General features: G+C 45.3%; 1 protein-coding gene across 1 annotated transcript in view; it reads left to right on the plus strand.

Annotated features, from left to right (window-relative positions):
- The window catches only part of Vstm2b (V-set and transmembrane domain containing 2B), a 31,154-nt gene extending 14,851 nt beyond the window's left edge, over positions 1 to 16,303 (plus strand). Inside the window, exon 5 of the mRNA XM_021207821.2 lies at positions 15,710 to 16,303. Within this exon, the coding sequence (XP_021063480.1) occupies positions 15,710 to 15,798 (89 nt within the window). The 3' untranslated portion in view covers positions 15,799 to 16,303. The remainder of the gene's footprint in view (positions 1 to 15,709) is intronic.
- The last annotated feature ends 1,286 nt before the right edge of the window (positions 16,304 to 17,589 follow it).

Here is a 17,589-nt window from a genome sequence, read left to right on the forward strand (position 1 = left end):
ACAAACTGTTTTTAAGTTGACAGGGTAAGGAAAGAGAGTAGTGACTTCCAGGAAGAAGGATACCATGTGCAGATGTCCTGTCTCCAGGAAATTCAAAGGCATTAAAAAGGGTTATTTGGCTCTGCAAGGAAAGTGAGAAGTCAGAAAGAGTTCACTGGTTAAATAAGATCAACCTGTAAGATTTCAGAGGTTGTTTTGTTTTCTTTGTTTTTTGTTTTCTTTCTTTTATCTGAAGGCCATGGGGTCAAAGAAAACAGAGTGGAAGAAGGCAGGATCCTTTGGAGATGGTAGCTCTAGCCAGTGTGGAGACAGATAGGCAAGGCAGCGCAGAGAAAACCAGTGCCAAGAGAAGACAGTGTGTGGGATAGTTAGAGCAATAGGTAGATGGATGTCTGCGGAGAGGTGGAGTGGATGGAAAAGCAGACAGATGGCAGGTAAGGCAAGGGAAGGGTATGTGACTGGGTGGACATGAGATAATATGGTCATGAGTGGATGGAATGATGGACAGGACAATGCAGTGGGTGGGAAGGGATGTGGGTAGGTGCGAAGACATATGCGTGTGTGCGTGTGTGTGTGTGTGTGTGTGTGTGTGTGTGTGTGTGTGTGTGTACAGATGGGTGGGTGGATGGATTGATACATGGATGGAAAAATGAATGGATGAGTGGTTAAGTGTGTCAGGACTGGACAGAAAAATTAGTAGGTAGTAAAACATGGGAGAGATTTGTGGATGAGTAGAGAGAGGATTTATATTTTTCCTCACCTCAAAAACCAACACAGCAATTTAAATAAAGGAATCTTCATTTGGGGCTCATGGTTTTAAAAGTTACAGTGGGTCCAAAGCGAGACAGAACACTGTGGTGGGAGCAAATGTTGGAGCACAGCTGCTCATCTCATGTCAGCCAGGAAGCAAGGAGGAAACAAAGAACTAGGCCTGCATAATATACAGTCCCCCAAACAACCCTCCAGTAGCTTAACTCCAACCAGGCCTCACCTCCAAAGATGATCATACAGTCCCAATAATACCATCAAATTAGGAATCCATCAATGGAGTAATCCACTGATTAGATCAGATCCCTCATGATCCAGTTACCTCTCCATGAATAGATTCACCAGTTGAAGACCAAGCCTTTCTGATCCTTGGGGGCAGAAGCATTTCAGATCCAGAAAGGGGATGTGGTTGTCTCCACAAGGATGGATGAGTGGGTTGAAAATGGATGGAAAAAGTATCTGCTGGGTAGGTGGGAAGAGGGATGTGGGAATGGGTGTGCAGCTGGTTGAAAGGGGCTAGACAAAAGGACAAGTGGATCTGTGGATAAAAGATGGATGGGAAGATCAGTGAGTTGGGGACCAGGTGAACCTTGCTGGATAGGTGGTCTGGGGCTGCCAACATGCCTATGTGTAGAATTTCTGGCACACATACTGGGAAAGATACCATAGAAGAAAAGGTCACAAGCAGTGATGTGATCAGAATGCCATTCTACTCTATGTTCTGTGTCCACCTCTGAATCACTGGATACAGAAGGTAGAGCTGAGGTACAGCCAGCCCACAGGTCGCCACCAGCTTTCTGGTACAGGTGTCATGTACCCTCCAGTGACTAGACACTAAGTTATATGGGGAACACAGCCTGGCCCTAGACTTCTTGATGATCATCAAACGATACTGTAGGTTTGTCTCCTCAGACATATATCTAGTTTCTAAGTGAATGGATGAACTGTATTTGCTTTAAAACTTAATGTAACAAGAAAATACACAAGGGCATATTTCATGATGTGTTCTATTCTAGAGTCATATTTTAATGCTTGACACATTCTGGGCAGTTCCTTGGCACTGGTTTTATTTAATGAACACATGTTATACAATTTTCCAAGCACTATCCCTCTGCAATTAAAATGCATTAACCATTTTGGCCAAATTACATTTCTAAAGGTAAAGTCCTCAGTGAGAAACAGTATTCAGGTATCCCTGAAGCAGAAGACAGACGGGAGCTGTAAAGAGAGGCCTGGTAAGGCTGATTGTTCCGGCACACGGCTCTTCTCTACCCTGGGACCCATACTGCATGTTAGGTGATTGTCAGGCCTGGTTCTAAGGCGAAGTGTAGGGAGGCTGGGACAAAGACCTCTGCTGTTTGCTTAGCAACCTGAAATGAGCAGACATGGAGAGCCCACTCATTTTGTGCCTGACAAAATGGATGGTCTGACTAAAGGACCCCGAAACAGGAGAAAAGAACACCAGACAACTTGAACGGAAATGGGCTTCAGGGAGGGTTAGGCATTCTTCTCCATCACCTTAGCTCTATTCTGTAGTCTGGGTAGTGAGCACATAAGCACTCCAGAATCCACAAGTGCACAGTTCACATTTCGAAGTAGATTCAGGTCACGTAGAGCAAGTGTTCCCAAATCGTGGTCCCTGAAACCCTATGAACTGCTGTGCACTGCCAGCTTCAGTTAGTTTATTTTTAATAAGTATATTTGTGTTTGCATGTTTATTTATTGTAGTGCTGGGGATCAAGAGCCTACATTTGGGGTAAGCATTGTATCACTGAACTACACCGCTAGCCTCTCACGGGGGATTCTAGGCAGGTGCTCTGCCACTGAGGTGCATCAGTCTCTTGCCAGCCTTCTGCTGGTTGCATTTTGGTTTTGTGTAGTAATTAGTTTGAGAGTAAAAATTCTACCACTTTAATATATTTAAATACAACTGATATGGCCCAAATCACATTTAAAAATGTGTGTACAAATTATAATTATATATAATTTATATATATTACAAAATAGACAAAACCTACAGATATATTGCACACATCAATGCACTACATTCTATTGAAGGGACATGGAAGAGCTTATAAAAATGCATGTTGCATGATAGGTCAAATTAAGAAAGAAACGAGTGGAAGAAAAGGTTGAAATGAGTCTGAGAAAATGTGCATGAGAGATGGATCTGAGTCCTATTCAGAGCCATATTCAGGTCAGGTTATTGAGCCTGGCTCGCTGAGGATCTAGGACTGGTTCTTAGCCCCAGGTGGAGGCTGTGTATGGAGCATCCAGCCACTCTGCACAGTGGGCATCTGGGGAGAATGAGAGTGTTTAAACATCAGCCCTTCAAACACTGCATCTCACACTGCAGGCAGTGTGCAAAGAGACAGGGAGACACGAAGCTGAGTCATAGTCTCCCCTCTCTTTGGCTCACCCTTTGGCAGAAGACATGGTATAAACACATAAAGTAAACACACCCACAGCAGCCCACATGAAGCCTAGAGGAAACTGAATCTGTTCTAGAGTCAAAGGGGTGGGGGGCTCTAACCTGATACTGGAAAGGAACTCCAGGGAGGGAGGAGACAGGGGGGCACGGAGGATGTAACGAGAATGAGGCTGTGCCCAGATGAGACGTGATATGGTGAAAAGCTGTGCAAGGGGGCAGTACAGCGGCAATGTCCAACAGAGGCAGAGATATTTTGGAATCTTCTTGTGGAACCTCTGGGCTCAGCAGGGGAAGGTTGGGATACTCCCAAGACATGGAGTATAAAGGGTGATCTGACAATTAGAATTTCTAAAGAAATGGATGGGGCCAAGAGAAATGAGTCTACACAGCTAGCACCCTTATGAAGACATACTTTGATCCACTCAAAGGAAGGAGGGGGCAGGTGAAAAAAATGGTCTGGAGAGGGTTCAGAAGAAGTTCTAGCCAGCTAGAGAGCCTAGAATTCAAAGATACCAGGAAGCCACTTGCCATACCCCTCTGCTGCAATTCCACAGCTCTGCAATGTTAGGTAAGTCACTAACTGACTCTAGAACTTATTCATAAAAAGAAAAAAAAATTGGTTCCACCTACTAAGGTCACTGTGAGCGGGTCAAAGGAGAGACTTTTCACCAAGGGTAGGGTAAATTTCTAAGCACTAAGAATGTTTTGGGTGCCTATTAGCACTGTATGTCCCCAGAGATGATCAAGCCAAAGCAGATAGGGTGTGGGATCTCTCCAGATGAGGACTGGCCCCCACACAGAAAGGCAGCCCCCGCACACTCAGCTGCCGAGCTGGTGGGCCACTGCCCATTGCCACCTGGCTATGAAGAACGTGACCATTTTTAAATAAATAGTCTGGCAAGGACCCACCAACTGAGTTGGCCACTCAAGAAAGTGTTATATGAATGTATGAAAATGCCACAATGCAGCCAGAATGCTTGGCTCAGTGATAGACTCCACCAATGAGAGAGGGGCTGGGGTGTGGTTTAATTGATACAGCACCTGCCTAGAAGCCCCAGTGAGGGGCTGGGGAGTGTGGTTCAGTGCTAGTGCTCCTGATTTGAATCCCTAATCAGGGGCTGTAAGTTTGGTTCAATGGTAGAGCACTTGCCTAGAATGCCCTAATGAAGGACTACGTGTGGCTCAGTGGTAGAGCTGCCTAAAATCCCCAGTGAGGGGCTAAGGTGTGACTCAGTGGTAGAGTCCCTGCCTAGAATTCCCCAGTGAGGGGCTAAGGTATGGTTCAGTGGTGAAGCACTTGCCTAGGATACATCAGAGAGGGGCTGATGTGGTTCAATGTTAGAACACCCGCCTGGAATCCCCCAGTGAGGGGCTGTGGTGTGGCTTAGTGGTAGAGTTCTAGGCTCCAACCCCAGCAATGCAGAAAATGTTAAATGAAACACATTATTCTGTACAATTAGCATGAAACAACAGGAAAACGATGAAAATATGTTAGAATTCAGGAGGAAACTCCTCCCAGTTTCTGTCATGGAAGTTGGGCTGGGCTCCAACTGTGTAACTAGTGGTGGTAGGGGAAACGACTTTCTGTTCTTTGGTCTAGGAGAGGCATAGGTGGTGGCTGTAGTCCACTGTGTGGACTGAAGGTACGCAGCCTGGGTGGTTTTTTATCTGTATCAGATAAAGATAGAGGATTTTTCATTAAACTTGGGTCTCCAGCAGGCAATTAGTGTACCTTGATATAAGTATAGCCCATGAACTATTTGGAGTAGCTTGGCACTAAACACTGCCCACTGTTTATCTGAAACTCAAATTTATCTGGAAACCTTGGACTTCAGGCAAGTTAAATTTTCTCACTTGATCTCAGTTTCTCCATTTTAATTAGTGTGTGTGTGTGTGTGTGTGTGTGTGTGTGTGTGAGACTATGTGTGTGTGAGACTATCTGTGTGTTTGAAGTACACTTAGGGTGGGGTGTTTTACACATCTATAATCCTATTACTCAGAAGGCTGATGTAGAAGGATTACTAGACTAATCTGGGCTACCCAACAAGCTCCCAGTCATGTGGATGGTAGAGAAGTTAGTGCCTGGCTTTCTGTGCCTGAGTGATTGAGGCTGACTCCCCGGCAGAGGCAACATGAAGTCAAGACATAAAGGACGGATCAATTCAAGAGAAGCAGAGGCACTGGTTAATTCTACAGGTTCATTTTGAGGGCTGGCAGACAATGGAGCAGTGTACATGGCTGGATGTGTGGTACTATTAGGATGGTCAAGAGAGGTTCTCATGGTGCCACTGAGGTGGTGTTTTTTTCCTCTGTAGTGGGGATCTGTCCAAGGCTCTGCACCACAGGATGCCTTCTCCAAGTATATGCATGAAGCAATTTGGGCACTGGTATCAATGAAGAGAGGAAAATGTTTCAGAAACCCAAGGCCACCATTGAGCTGTGGCAGAGAAATGGCTCAACCCCATGGTTGTACTACATGTGTTTCACTCACCTATGGTAAGGTTGGGTACTGTACAAAAAGATTCATGAATTGAAAGATCAGTCCCCAGATGGTGGCATTGTTGAGAGATGACTGCTCCACAGTCCGACTCGTCCAACTCCACCAGTCCAACCGCACCACCCCTCCAGTGCTGGATTCATCCATTGCTGGATTCACCGTTGAATTGATTTGTTAGGAAGAGGAAGATCATGGCACCAGGAGGGAGTCAGCCACTGAGGGTGTGGCATTAAGGGTACATTTCACCCATCACCCTTCTTCCCTGCTCTTTGTTTCTGGCTTCCATGAGGTGAGAGGCATGCCCCCATTGTGCCCTTCTGCCATCATGTTCTACCTCCTCACAGCCTCAAGGCAGTGAGCCAGTGGACCATGGGCTAACACCTCTGAAAGCAGGAGCCAAAGAAATCCTTCCCCCTGTGAGCTGATTTAGTGAGGTATTTTGTCACAGTAATAACAAGTGACTCAAATCCTCTAGAAGCAGCTAGCCTCCTTCTACTGAGTAGGGTGGGGGACTAGAGGAGTTGACTGAAGCAGGAAGCTTCATGGGCCTGGATAGGATGAGTAGGCAGAAAGCCACCAGCAAAGGGCACAGGCCCACATCTCAACTACAGACTATGTTCCCAGGTCCCATGGCAGTTTTGTTTTTTTCTAAGAGATATCTACTTTTGAAACACAACAGCATTAGTTAGTTGCTTCTAGTTTTTGCCCCATTTACCAGCACTTACTAATTTTTATAACAGAAATGAATTCCACCCAAACAAACTCCCTCAGTGCTCAATTATTCCTCACTGGCTCCCTTTGGATAAATATCCATGAAGAGGCTTTAATTAAAATGTCAAAAGGGGAGGCAGCTTTGCATGGTGCCATCTTCCCACTCAGCAGCAAGCTGGACTCACGCAGAGTCCATCAGGGGAACTGAGAACTGGGCTTGCCAGGAGGGTCAGCCCCATGTCAGGGAAGGGGGCCTGCACCTGCACACTGCACAGCTGAGCACAGACCTAGTAGGATCCAAGCCAGATACTTCTGGGTTCTGAGCCAGAGCTGGCTCAGACTCTGTGAACTTGGACATTAACAAATGGCAGGGTATGAGGATGTATGTGACTGAGAAAGGGTATACAGGAACCCATGCTCAGGGGCAAGGGTGGTGGCTTGCAGCTCACCTGGGCCCAGGCTTGTGGTCATGAGGTCAAAGACTTGGAGATGCCTGCTGAGAAGGGCATCCAGCCTCAATGGAAAAGTGGGAGTAGGGGTGCAGGTGCCTGGGCATTTCCAAAATTTGTATGCTAATAATAGGAGTTTCCTAATTTTTGTGTCAGATTAGAATTTACTTTCTGCTGAAGACTCTAAGGACATTGATTTCCACCCCTCTACAACCCAGGCTCCACCCTCATGTGGCCATGTGCCTCACTTTGTCAATAGGCTCTGCAGAAAATAGGCCAGAGAGGCAGGAATTGGGGGAGTAAGAGATTGTGATAAGAATGAAGGCCAGTCCCCTGAAGTGACAGGTTGCCTTAGCAGCAGCCTAGGCTTCTGGATGGTATGTAGTGAGGGGATGAAACGTGACCTTGACCTTGGCCAGGATGCTGCCATGCCTTCTTGGTTCTCCTTTGGAGGTGGAGGGGTTGGTATGCTGCTCTCGGAGAGAGCACAGGTGCTGCTGGTATGGCAGGGTCATCAGAGCAGGTCTTAGGAAAGGAGGCCTCTCTTTAGCCTTGAATAGAGATTCAAGTTCAAGGGCTAGGCTTTTGTTTCATCCACAGAGGCCACAAAAGAAGAAAGCAATACAATTGAATGTGAGCGAGTCAGGACCCTCATCTAGCATACTTGGCGTGGGTCCCTAAGTTTCCTAGCCAAGAAATCTTTGTTCAATAGACAGGTTAGAACCTCCCAAAGTGCATAGTAGCTTTTAGTGGCCATAGTATGCTCAGTAGGAGGGGGCAGGGAGCAGCTGCAAATACACCCTCTAGGGGTCCTCCTGAAATCATAGCCAGGCTCAAGGCTAGAATGACTGCATATGAAAGATGGAGTAGTACCAATGAGTACCAACCTTTGGACCAGCTCTCCCGCTGCCTGCTCTGTATGTGTGCACGTTCTGCAGAGCTCTGCAGAGGGAGGCACAAATAGTCAAAGCCTGCAGTTTCAGCCTGCAAAATGAGCTTCAGCCCACTCAGGCCACCCGAGCCAGAATCAGCTTTGCTGACCTAAAAATATCATAACTCTACTTACACTTCTCAGGCTTGGGAAAAAAAAAGAAAAGAAAAAGTGCAGTTTTCGAGCAACTCTGAAAAGCCCCTAGCCAAGTGCTGTATGTGTGAGCTGCTGAGCAGATCAGCCTTCCCAGCCCTGCCTGCCACAGCTCTCAGCCTGCAGAATCACGAGATAGGCTGGTTGGGCCGAGAGGCTCCTCAGCCCTCCAGATGCCCCAGACCAGATGCCCTAGGCTCAAATGTGGGTACCAGTGCCACCCCCACAAGGTTCCCTGTTAGTCAGACTTGTGTCACTGTGGCAAAACAGCCAACATGAACAACTTTAACAAAAATCTTTTATTTTGTTCCATTTCCACGGTTTCTGTCCATAGCTCTATTGCTTGGGGCCTACAATGAGGCACAGTATCATGGTGGGGGCATATGGTAGTGCGAGAGTATTCATCTCATCATGGGCAGGAAGGGGAGAGCAGAATACACACTACAAGTGATCTGACTCCCTCCAACTAGGTCCTGCCTAAGACATTTCCAAGATCTCACAAAACATCACTGGTACCTGGGAACAAAGCTTCCATTCCGAGATGGGGAGACCTCAACTCACAACTGTAGACCACCATGGGAGCTTTGTTCACAGGACTGGGTTCTACCCAGAGAGCAGAGCAAGAAACAAGAGGAAACTCCGACACAGCCTCCTCCTTTCCTTCATCAAGATATTAAATGGCTTTGACAATTCTGTACACTTTTCTGACAGGGCTTTAGAAATCTTCTGTTGCTGGATAAACAGAAATGAGGACTTTCCCAAAGGCTGCTTAGATTGAGATGTGTGTGTGCATGTGTGCATGTGAGTGTGTGTGTGTGTGTGTGTGTGTGTGTTCACGGGAGCACCTTCACCCATATTCATTGTATTCTTTCTGGTTTTCTTCATTATTATATTTACTTATTATCTGCACTTCCCATTCATCCTCTGTTTCCCTACTTCCTTTTCCTCCCTACCTTCTTCCTCCTTTTCCCTTCATTTTCCTCCTCTTACACAAACATGGTGTCAGGTCTCAGTACGTAAAGGCTGACTTTTAATCCTTCTGCCTAAGTGTTGAGATTAGGTGCCACTCCATTTGATTCAGAGTCTTTTTAAAATGATTCCAGAGTATCTATTTTCCTTCTCACTTCCTAAATGATAAAAATTAATTTTTTACCTTCATCTTGAGCGAAAGGCAGTTCAATTTCATTAAGAACAATCAAGGCAGCAGTGCTGGTTTGAGGTGAAGATGAATCAGCCAGATTGCTTCCCAGGCTGCCCACGTTTCCAGCTTTATTATGACGAATATACTTGTGTGTACTCCAGCACTACTCCTGGTTCTCCTCTGAAAGGGAAGAAACAGATGAAGAGGCTGTTAGCATCCAATCAGCTCAGCGTATCACCTATCTGTTCAGTCTCACGGCCTCGGAGTGTCAGAAAGGAGATTAGTGAGCCCATCCCAGCTGAGCCAAACACACCTATCCAGCATTGTGTACCTGTGCTCTGAGTTTCCCTTATTAGTTCAGATAGCAGTGAGCAGTCTTGGCGGCATCTGGAAGTCTGGGAGGTAGAGACTCAGGCCCCACAGACATAGTAGACCTGTAGCCCAGTGCTAGACACCACAACAGGAATTCTCCATTGAAGAACATGACCCCTTGGTCATTAAGATCCAGAGGTATTTTAAAAATAAGTAGATGAGGAGACAGTTTGCTTATGTTGGAAAAGTTCCCTCTTGGGAGGACATTCACAAAATTAGTTCTTCAATTCTGTTCAGATGAGATTGTGCTCGTAAGTTTGTTCTTGGAGTTGGTTCTCTCCTTCCACCTTTACATGGCTCTGGGAATTGAACTCAGGCCACCAGGCTTTCAAGCATGCTTAGCTGTCTCGCCAGCCTTTAAATGTTATGTATATTTATTTATGTGGTGCTGGGGATCAAATCCAGGGCCCTGTACATTTGGATGAGTGCTGTCTCTCTGAGATACAGTCCTAGATCCTGCTGTTTGTCTGTTTGTTTGTAGACAAGGCCTCATGTTGCAGCTCAGGTGGATCCTCCTGGCTGAACCTCCTAGTATTAGAATTGCAGTGTCCAGCACTCCTGCCTTACACTGGCCTTTTCTGAAACTTTTGCTTGCATGGCACTGACTATTTGGGCCTCTTTTGTTTATGTGTTGTATGGGCTGTGTTTTGCTGTGTGACAGAAGACAGTAAAACCTCAGTGACTTTGGTGTGACAACATAGGAATTTACACAGCTACGTGATTTGTCTGGGCCCATCAGGGCATTTCCTCACTTGGTCTCTGCTGGGCTCATCTAAGCAGTTGGTGCCAATTCCATTGGGTGTTGATTGGTCTAGAGGGACGTCAGGTAGGACATCCCATGACCCTCATCCTTCAGCAGGGTGACTCAGGCTTAGACAGTTCATTCTGAAAGTTCACATCCCATGATACTCCACTGTCTACAGCAGAACTTGTTGGGGGAGGGAGGACACTATCATAAGATGTGCATGCTGGAGACTGGGAAGGCTTTTTGTGACCATTTCTGTAGCCTATTTCTATGATATTGCTTAATCTAAAGCCCAGTTTAGTGACTCCAGCTCTACACATACTAATTTTCTGGCATATGCTACAAGACCCAGAGAGATGAAGAGGAGTGTCTAGGATCACACAAGCAGTTAGCAGCAGGAATAGGCTTAGGAAGCCAATTGCAGCCACCAAGCAGATATCCAAATTGGATGCCCCACAGACATTGATTTCTACTTTTCATAGGCTACATCTTAGACATCTACCATGTGATCCTCCAGTCCCTAGTGCTTCCATTTCTGGCTCAGCACAGAGTAGAAAGCTGCTTTTTGCATAATGAAGATTGAACTCAGGCCTCTGTGACTATTATGGACCACTGAGCTATGTTTTTTATCTGCAAATTTTTAACCTTGAGCAAGTAAAACTGTAATAGTGACAGTAACAGTTAAGGGGGCACTTGGCGGAAAGTTTAAATCTCTTTTTCTCTCCTGTGCCCACAGTTCCATGCAGTCAGCCATCCCCTGCCTGGCTCACATTCCCATTGGCTACTTCTTTGGCCACTGCAGACATTGATGGTTGGAAATTCTGTATACAACTGTACCAGCTTTTAGACACCGCTCATGTTTGCTTCTGTCACCTCTAGGGTTTGCAAGAATGTAAAGATCAATATCTAGGTATGGGAAAGTTCTCGGGATGCCTGGTATCCTAAGCTCTATACACCCAAGAAGCACCATTGTTCCCTGTGGTTCTATTCTAATCCATGTGCCAGAGAGTCCCTGGATTCCATCCAAAACCCTAGCCACCCATCAGCTCACTCATCACCACATCTGTCTTCCTAGCAGTGTGTGACAATGAGAAGGTACAAAGTGGGATGGCAGTCCTTGGAGCAATCAGTGCACTGTGATTCTCTCTGTCGGTGATGACCAGAGGCTGAGTGGACAGACCATGGGAGGGCAGAAAGGAAACTGTCTGGGAAACTATGATCTGAAGGCCAGTGTGTCTGGATGGAGTTCTTTCCTTGAACTTCTCATCTGGGGTCAGGGCAGTGCTCAGAAATAGAAGCTCTGGAGAGACTGGTCACAGAAAGAGGTTGCCTTCTCCTCATTCCATAGTGTGAGCCAGTACCAGTCTATATATGGTCAGCTGGATTCATGGAGCTTCTAACTGGAATCTGTTCAGCTCCTTGCATGGGGCACGAGTTCTCTGACATACACACAGTTACAGGAAGAACAAGATGGACTAGTGAGTATGGGAAATGCTTGGGATCCAATTATATAATGCAGGATCCAATTATATGATGCCTAGGTATACACCAGGTGGCCAGCTCACCACCCTCACATATCCATGTTTCCTACCGCACTAGCCACAACCATCAAGATACAGAATCAGCCTAAGTGGTCCGGAGATGACTGGGTAAAGAAAATGGCATTATATGTACAGATTAGGATTTTATTCAGATGGATTTATGATATTTTCCAGAAAGTAGATGGAACTGGCAACCACTGTGTTCAGCAAAATAAGCCAGACGCAGAAAAACAAGTATTATGTCTTTTTAGACTTTAAATTTCTCCCCCTCATTCTCCCCCTTTCTCTTTCTCTCTCTGTATTCCTTTGTTATGAAAATAGAAGGAACACTATTTAGAAAGGAAACCAGTAGTACTGGTGACTGAGTGGGATGGGATAATGGGGCTGTATTGAAGCAAAGTCTGATGAAGAACATGTATGGAGAAAGTTAGGATGAAAACAATAATTTTGGATGGTAATTAAATGAACAAATGTCATCTTCTCCTCCCCCCTCCCCCCATGATCCAAGGCTCAGGGAACATCTAAGAACATAGGACCATGATGCATGCTATGAGATTGTGTCTTTTATATATAACAAGGAATTGTACCTATGAAATCTCAACAATATGGCTGCCTAAACATGATCTGCACAAGAGCAACACCAGTTGACATACTAGCAGAGATACGGGGGGAACTCATGAAGTCTCACCCTTTAATGAAGGGATAGAGGCAATGTGTGAAGAGAAAGCATTTCTCTCCTGGGATGAGCCCCTTAATAGCTATCCGGTCCCACTAAATACATACACATATGAGCAACACAAAATCAACACACACACACACACACACACACACACCCCACATGCAGAAATGGATAGTAATAGTTAGGGAAGGCATAAACTTGATGTAGCTGGTTGGGCTACGATGGAGGAGTTAGAGGGAAAAAGGGAAGGGTGGAAATGTTATAAATGTAATTCTCATATATTAATTTCTCAAAAAAACCCCTAATATCAAGAACTAAAAAGAAAGGAAAAGATAGGTAGTACTTTTATATGTTATTTTTCTCTGATTTCATTCTTTTTAATTAGATATTTTCGTCGTTTACATTTCAAATGCCATCCCCTTTCCTAGTTTCCTCTCTGAAAATCCTCTATAGCTTCTCTCCCCCCCCCCCCCCACAACCTTCCCACTCCTGCTTCCTGGCCCTGGCATTCCCTTGTACTGGGGTATATAATCTTTGCAAGACCAAGGGCCTCTCCTCCCATTGATGGCCAACTAGGCCATCCTCTACTATATTCGCAGCTAGAGACAGGAGCTCTGGGGAACTGGTTAGTTCATATTGTTGTTCCTTCTATCAGGTTACAGACCCCTTCAGCTCCTTGGGCACTTTCTCTAGCTCCTTCATTGGAGACCCTGTGTTCCATCCAATAGCTGACTGTGAGCATCCTCTTCTGTATTTGCCAGGCACTGGCATAGCCTCATAGGAGACGGCTATATCAGGGTCCTGTCAGCAAAATCTTGTTGGCATATGCAGTAGTGTCTGGGTTTGGTAGTTGATTATAGGATGGATCTGCAGGTGGGGCAGTCTCTGGTCATTCCTTCAGTCTTAGCTCCAAACTTTGTAACTCCTTCCATGGGTATTTTGTACCCCATTCTAAGAAGGAACAAAGTATCCACACTTTGGTCTTCCTTCTTGAGTTTCATGTGTTTTGCAAATTGTATCTCAGGTATTCTACATTTCTGGACTAATATCCACTTATCAGTGAGTGCATATCATATGTGTTCTTTTGTGATTGGGTTACCTCACTCTGGATGATATCCTCCAGATCCATCCATTTACCTAAGAATTTCATAAATCTATTGTTTTTAATAGCTGAGTAGTACTCTACTGTGTAAATGTTCCACATTTTCTGTATCCATTCCTCTGTGGAGGGACATCTGGGTTCTTTGCAGCTTTTGGCTATTATAAATAAGGCTGCTATGAACATAGCATGTGTCCTTATTACAAGTTGGAACATCTTCTGGGTATATGCCCAGGAGTGGTATTGCTGGATCTTCTGGTAGTACTATGTCAAATTTTCTGAGGAACTGACAAACTGATTTTCAGAGTGGTTGTACCAGATTGCAATAGAGGAGTGTTCCTCTTTCACCACATCCTTGCCAGCATCTGCTGTCATCTGAATTTTTGATCTTAGCCATTTTGACTGGTGTGAGGTGGAATCTCAGGGTTGTTTTGATTTGCATTTTCCTGATGATTAAGAATGGTGAACATTTTTTCAGGTGCTTCTCAGCCATTCGGTATTCCTCAGTTGAGAATTCTTTGTTTAGCTCTGTACCCTATTTTTAATAGGGTTATTTGGTTTTCTGGAGTCCAACTTCTTGAGTTCTTTATATATATTGGATATTAGTCCCCTATCTGATTTAGGATTGGTACAGATTTTTTTCCAATCTGTTGGTGGCCTTTTTGTCTTATTGGCAGTGTCCTTTGCCTTACAGAAGCTTTGCAACTTTATGAGGTCCCATTTGTTGATTCTTGATTTTACAGCACAAGCCATTGCTGTTCTGTTCAGGAATTTTCCCCCTGTGCCCATATCTTCGAGGCTTTCCCCCTCTTTCTCCTCTGTAAGTTTTTGTGTCTCTGGTTTTATGTGGAGGTCCTTGATCCACCTGGACTTGAGCTTTGTACAAGGAGATAAGAATGGATCAATTTGTATTCTTCTACATGATAACTGCCAGTTGAGCCAGCACCATTTGTTGAAAATACTGTCTTTTTTCCACTGGATGGGTTTAGCTCCTTTGTCAAAGATCAAGTGACCATAGATGTGTGAGTTCATTTCCGGAGCTTCAATTCTATTCCATTGATCTGTCTGTCACTGTACCATGCAGTTTTTATCACAATTGCTCTGTGAACTTTTACATTACTAAGGTTGACACTACTACTACACATTCAGACCCAGCCTTGCTGAGGAAGCCCCTCCTCTAACCTCATGGAGACAAGTGGGCCCAGCTGCTCTGGCAGCAGCCAAGGAAGGCAGCTTTGAAAAGCCTCTACACCATCTGTATATCTGGAGTTGTCCAGTGGAAGAGCCTCCTAAATCCCTCCAGGGTGCAGGGTTGCAGCCCAGATGGCTGAGAGTCCAGGGGAAATTTATAGGAGAGCAGTTAGCAGTGGTGTTTTCCAGCATCCCATCTGGCAGTGGTATCTCACAGCACCAAGGGAGAAGAGCAGAAATTCCCAAGGGAAGCAGCACATTTTGCAGCTCAGGAGCCAGGGGCTCTTGGATGGCCTTTCCCTGGCTACAGAGTGAAGCCTTTGCAACATCTGGACACTTTGAGAAGAGGTGAGGAGCTGAGCAGTGGCCCAGAGGAGAAAGGATGAAGACACACATGGAGTTATTGCACAGAGGAAGGCCTAGGTTTTGAAGAAAGGAGTGGACATGGGGCCATAGTTATAGGATCTTGAGTATTAACCCATTCCAGGCTGTGATTCCTGAGCTCCATACCTGAAGGAGTGGCTTGACAGGATGGTTATGGAAGGAAGGCTCACACAGAGAAACATCAAACTATTCAAGACAGGACTTGTGTGTGAAGGCTGAGCTGGGCCAATAAGTCAAGGAAGTTGGAGAGGAGACGTAGGAGGCTGGAACTGTGTGTAGGTGTGGCATTTTCATGGAGGAAGTAGGGAAGGTGAGCCTTTGGGTCAAGATACGTTGAACAATTGTACTGGGGACAAAAGAAGCAGGTTCTTTAGGAAAATAAGGCAGTGACTTGGACTGTTGAACTACAGTTGATTTAGCACATCTGCCTCAGGGTAAGGCACTTAAGTCTGACAACAATCGTTGCATCCTTTAACCTGAAACAGTCACCTGCAGCCTCTAGCTAGCTGGCTGCTGTGTTTTCAGGAGCCCAGGGAAGCCCCCCTCTGTCCTGGACAGCCTCGGGGCTCCAGGTTCTCGGGATTCAGGCTGACTGTCTGTTTTCTCTTCACTTGCAGGTACTGGCCCAGGCTACAGTGCAGACCCTCTGCTGTCTCTGCTCTTGTTAGCACTACATAAGTTCCTGCACCCACTTCTGGGCCACTGACAGCTGTCAAACCTCAGCAGGCACCCTGGGAAGACAACTTGCCACAGGGACACAGGGACTGAGGGAAGCATGAAGAAGTCCATGCAAAACTAAATAAATCATATTTTTGGGGAAGTAACACAGATCTAGAAGACTTAAAATAATGCATCAAGTTTCCAAATAGGATGGGGTGCAGGCCGTGCGGTGTGCATGGGGCGCCAAGTTCTTCACGGCAATGTATTTTTCTTTCCTCCGCATTCCCTCTGAATCTTCATTTTGCACGAACTGTTGACCAGGTACCTTGAGGATAGTGTATAAAAAATGTTGGGTCAAAGCCTTTCTGACAAAGTAAAATATTTTTAGGAGATTATTGTGTTTAGAAAATTTTCTTTGAATTTACATTTTCTTTGGGGAATTTTCTTTTTTTATTAAATTATTTCTTTGGAGACATTTTGATTAAAAAGAAACATCGTAATTAAAATTCACTGTCAATAATATTTATTTTTAAATAAAAATTGGAAACAAGGATATACAGTTGTTTATAAACTGTATTGTATATTGCCGAACAATAGTTGTATTAAAAAGAAAACCTTTTAAGTAGACTTTCTACAGACACGTATGACTGACTGTCTGACTGTCAAGCTTCAGTGCCTGCTGTAGCCGGACAATGTGGCCGCCTCTTCTCAGACAGCATCTGTTTGGCCCGTGGCATGGAAGGCACCTCGGGACACCTGGCTGGGCCACGGAGAGCAGATGAGGGTACCTGCCCAGCCTGTCACGGGACAGGGGGCTTCCTAGAGGCAAGAATGAGTACCGTGAGAGACAGAGCCCCTGTATGAGTCGAGAGCCAGACTCCCCCTCTTGCTTTCAGTAGATCTGCTGTGCACTTACCTACTGAGAGCTTGTGGACCACCCTGTACTGGTTCTAGCTTCACTGATCCTCCAAAAGGGAGTCTGGAAACATGGCTATTCTCTTGTACTTTCTTACCTTGCACCTACAGATGTCTTCTAGCCTCTGAGATATGATTTGGGGATAGGTTGCATGTCTCAGAGATACTATTAGGCCCTGGTAGCTAGTTATTTTTCATTTCATGACAATTCCATTAAATACCCAGGCTTGTGGTTTGTTTAAACTATAGCCAGACTTTTATAAATATTGTTTATTTTTGAGAGTTTTGTTTTAGTTTTAGATTGGTTTATTTGAATGCCATGTTTTTCTTTAATGAGGTTGCATGCAATAACCTAGGCTAACCTGAAATTCCTGCATAGCACAGGGCCTCCTCTGCCTCCTCAGTCTCCTAAATTCTGGGAGTAGAGGTGTGAGGCACCGTGTCTGGCTTAAGCGAGGTTTCCAGTCTGTGTGGTTGTCAGCATTGCTCAGCAGATGTTTCCTTTCTCCTCTGACCAAGTATGTGTTGTGACTATATTTGCTATCATCTAATGGCAGGTGGGCCCACAACGCTCACTGGAAGAACAGGTTAATTAAAGGTACTTGGTTGCTCATGCAAGGCTCGCTGAAACACTCTCCTCCAGTATGATAACAGGACCATTTAAAAAAGCAAGAGCCTTCTGCTGCCCCAGCTATGGGACACTAATGCCTGTCAAGAAGAATGATTACACAGTCTTTGAAGAGAAATGAACCTTACTTACTTCAATCCAGTGATTTTGGGGGGGACTGCATGGCACAAACCTACCTATCCTGACTAGTTCAGTATTTAGATGATCAAATGCTTGGCTAGGAGGAAAAGGTAAATCTTATGTTTGGAAAATCCCACATGTGCAGAGACCCTGGCATGAAGCTGGTGCCCTTGG

The sequence above is a fragment of the Mus pahari genome, chromosome 1 (assembly GCF_900095145.1).
Source record: "Mus pahari chromosome 1, PAHARI_EIJ_v1.1, whole genome shotgun sequence".
Classification (NCBI taxonomy): domain Eukaryota; kingdom Metazoa; phylum Chordata; class Mammalia; order Rodentia; family Muridae; genus Mus; species Mus pahari.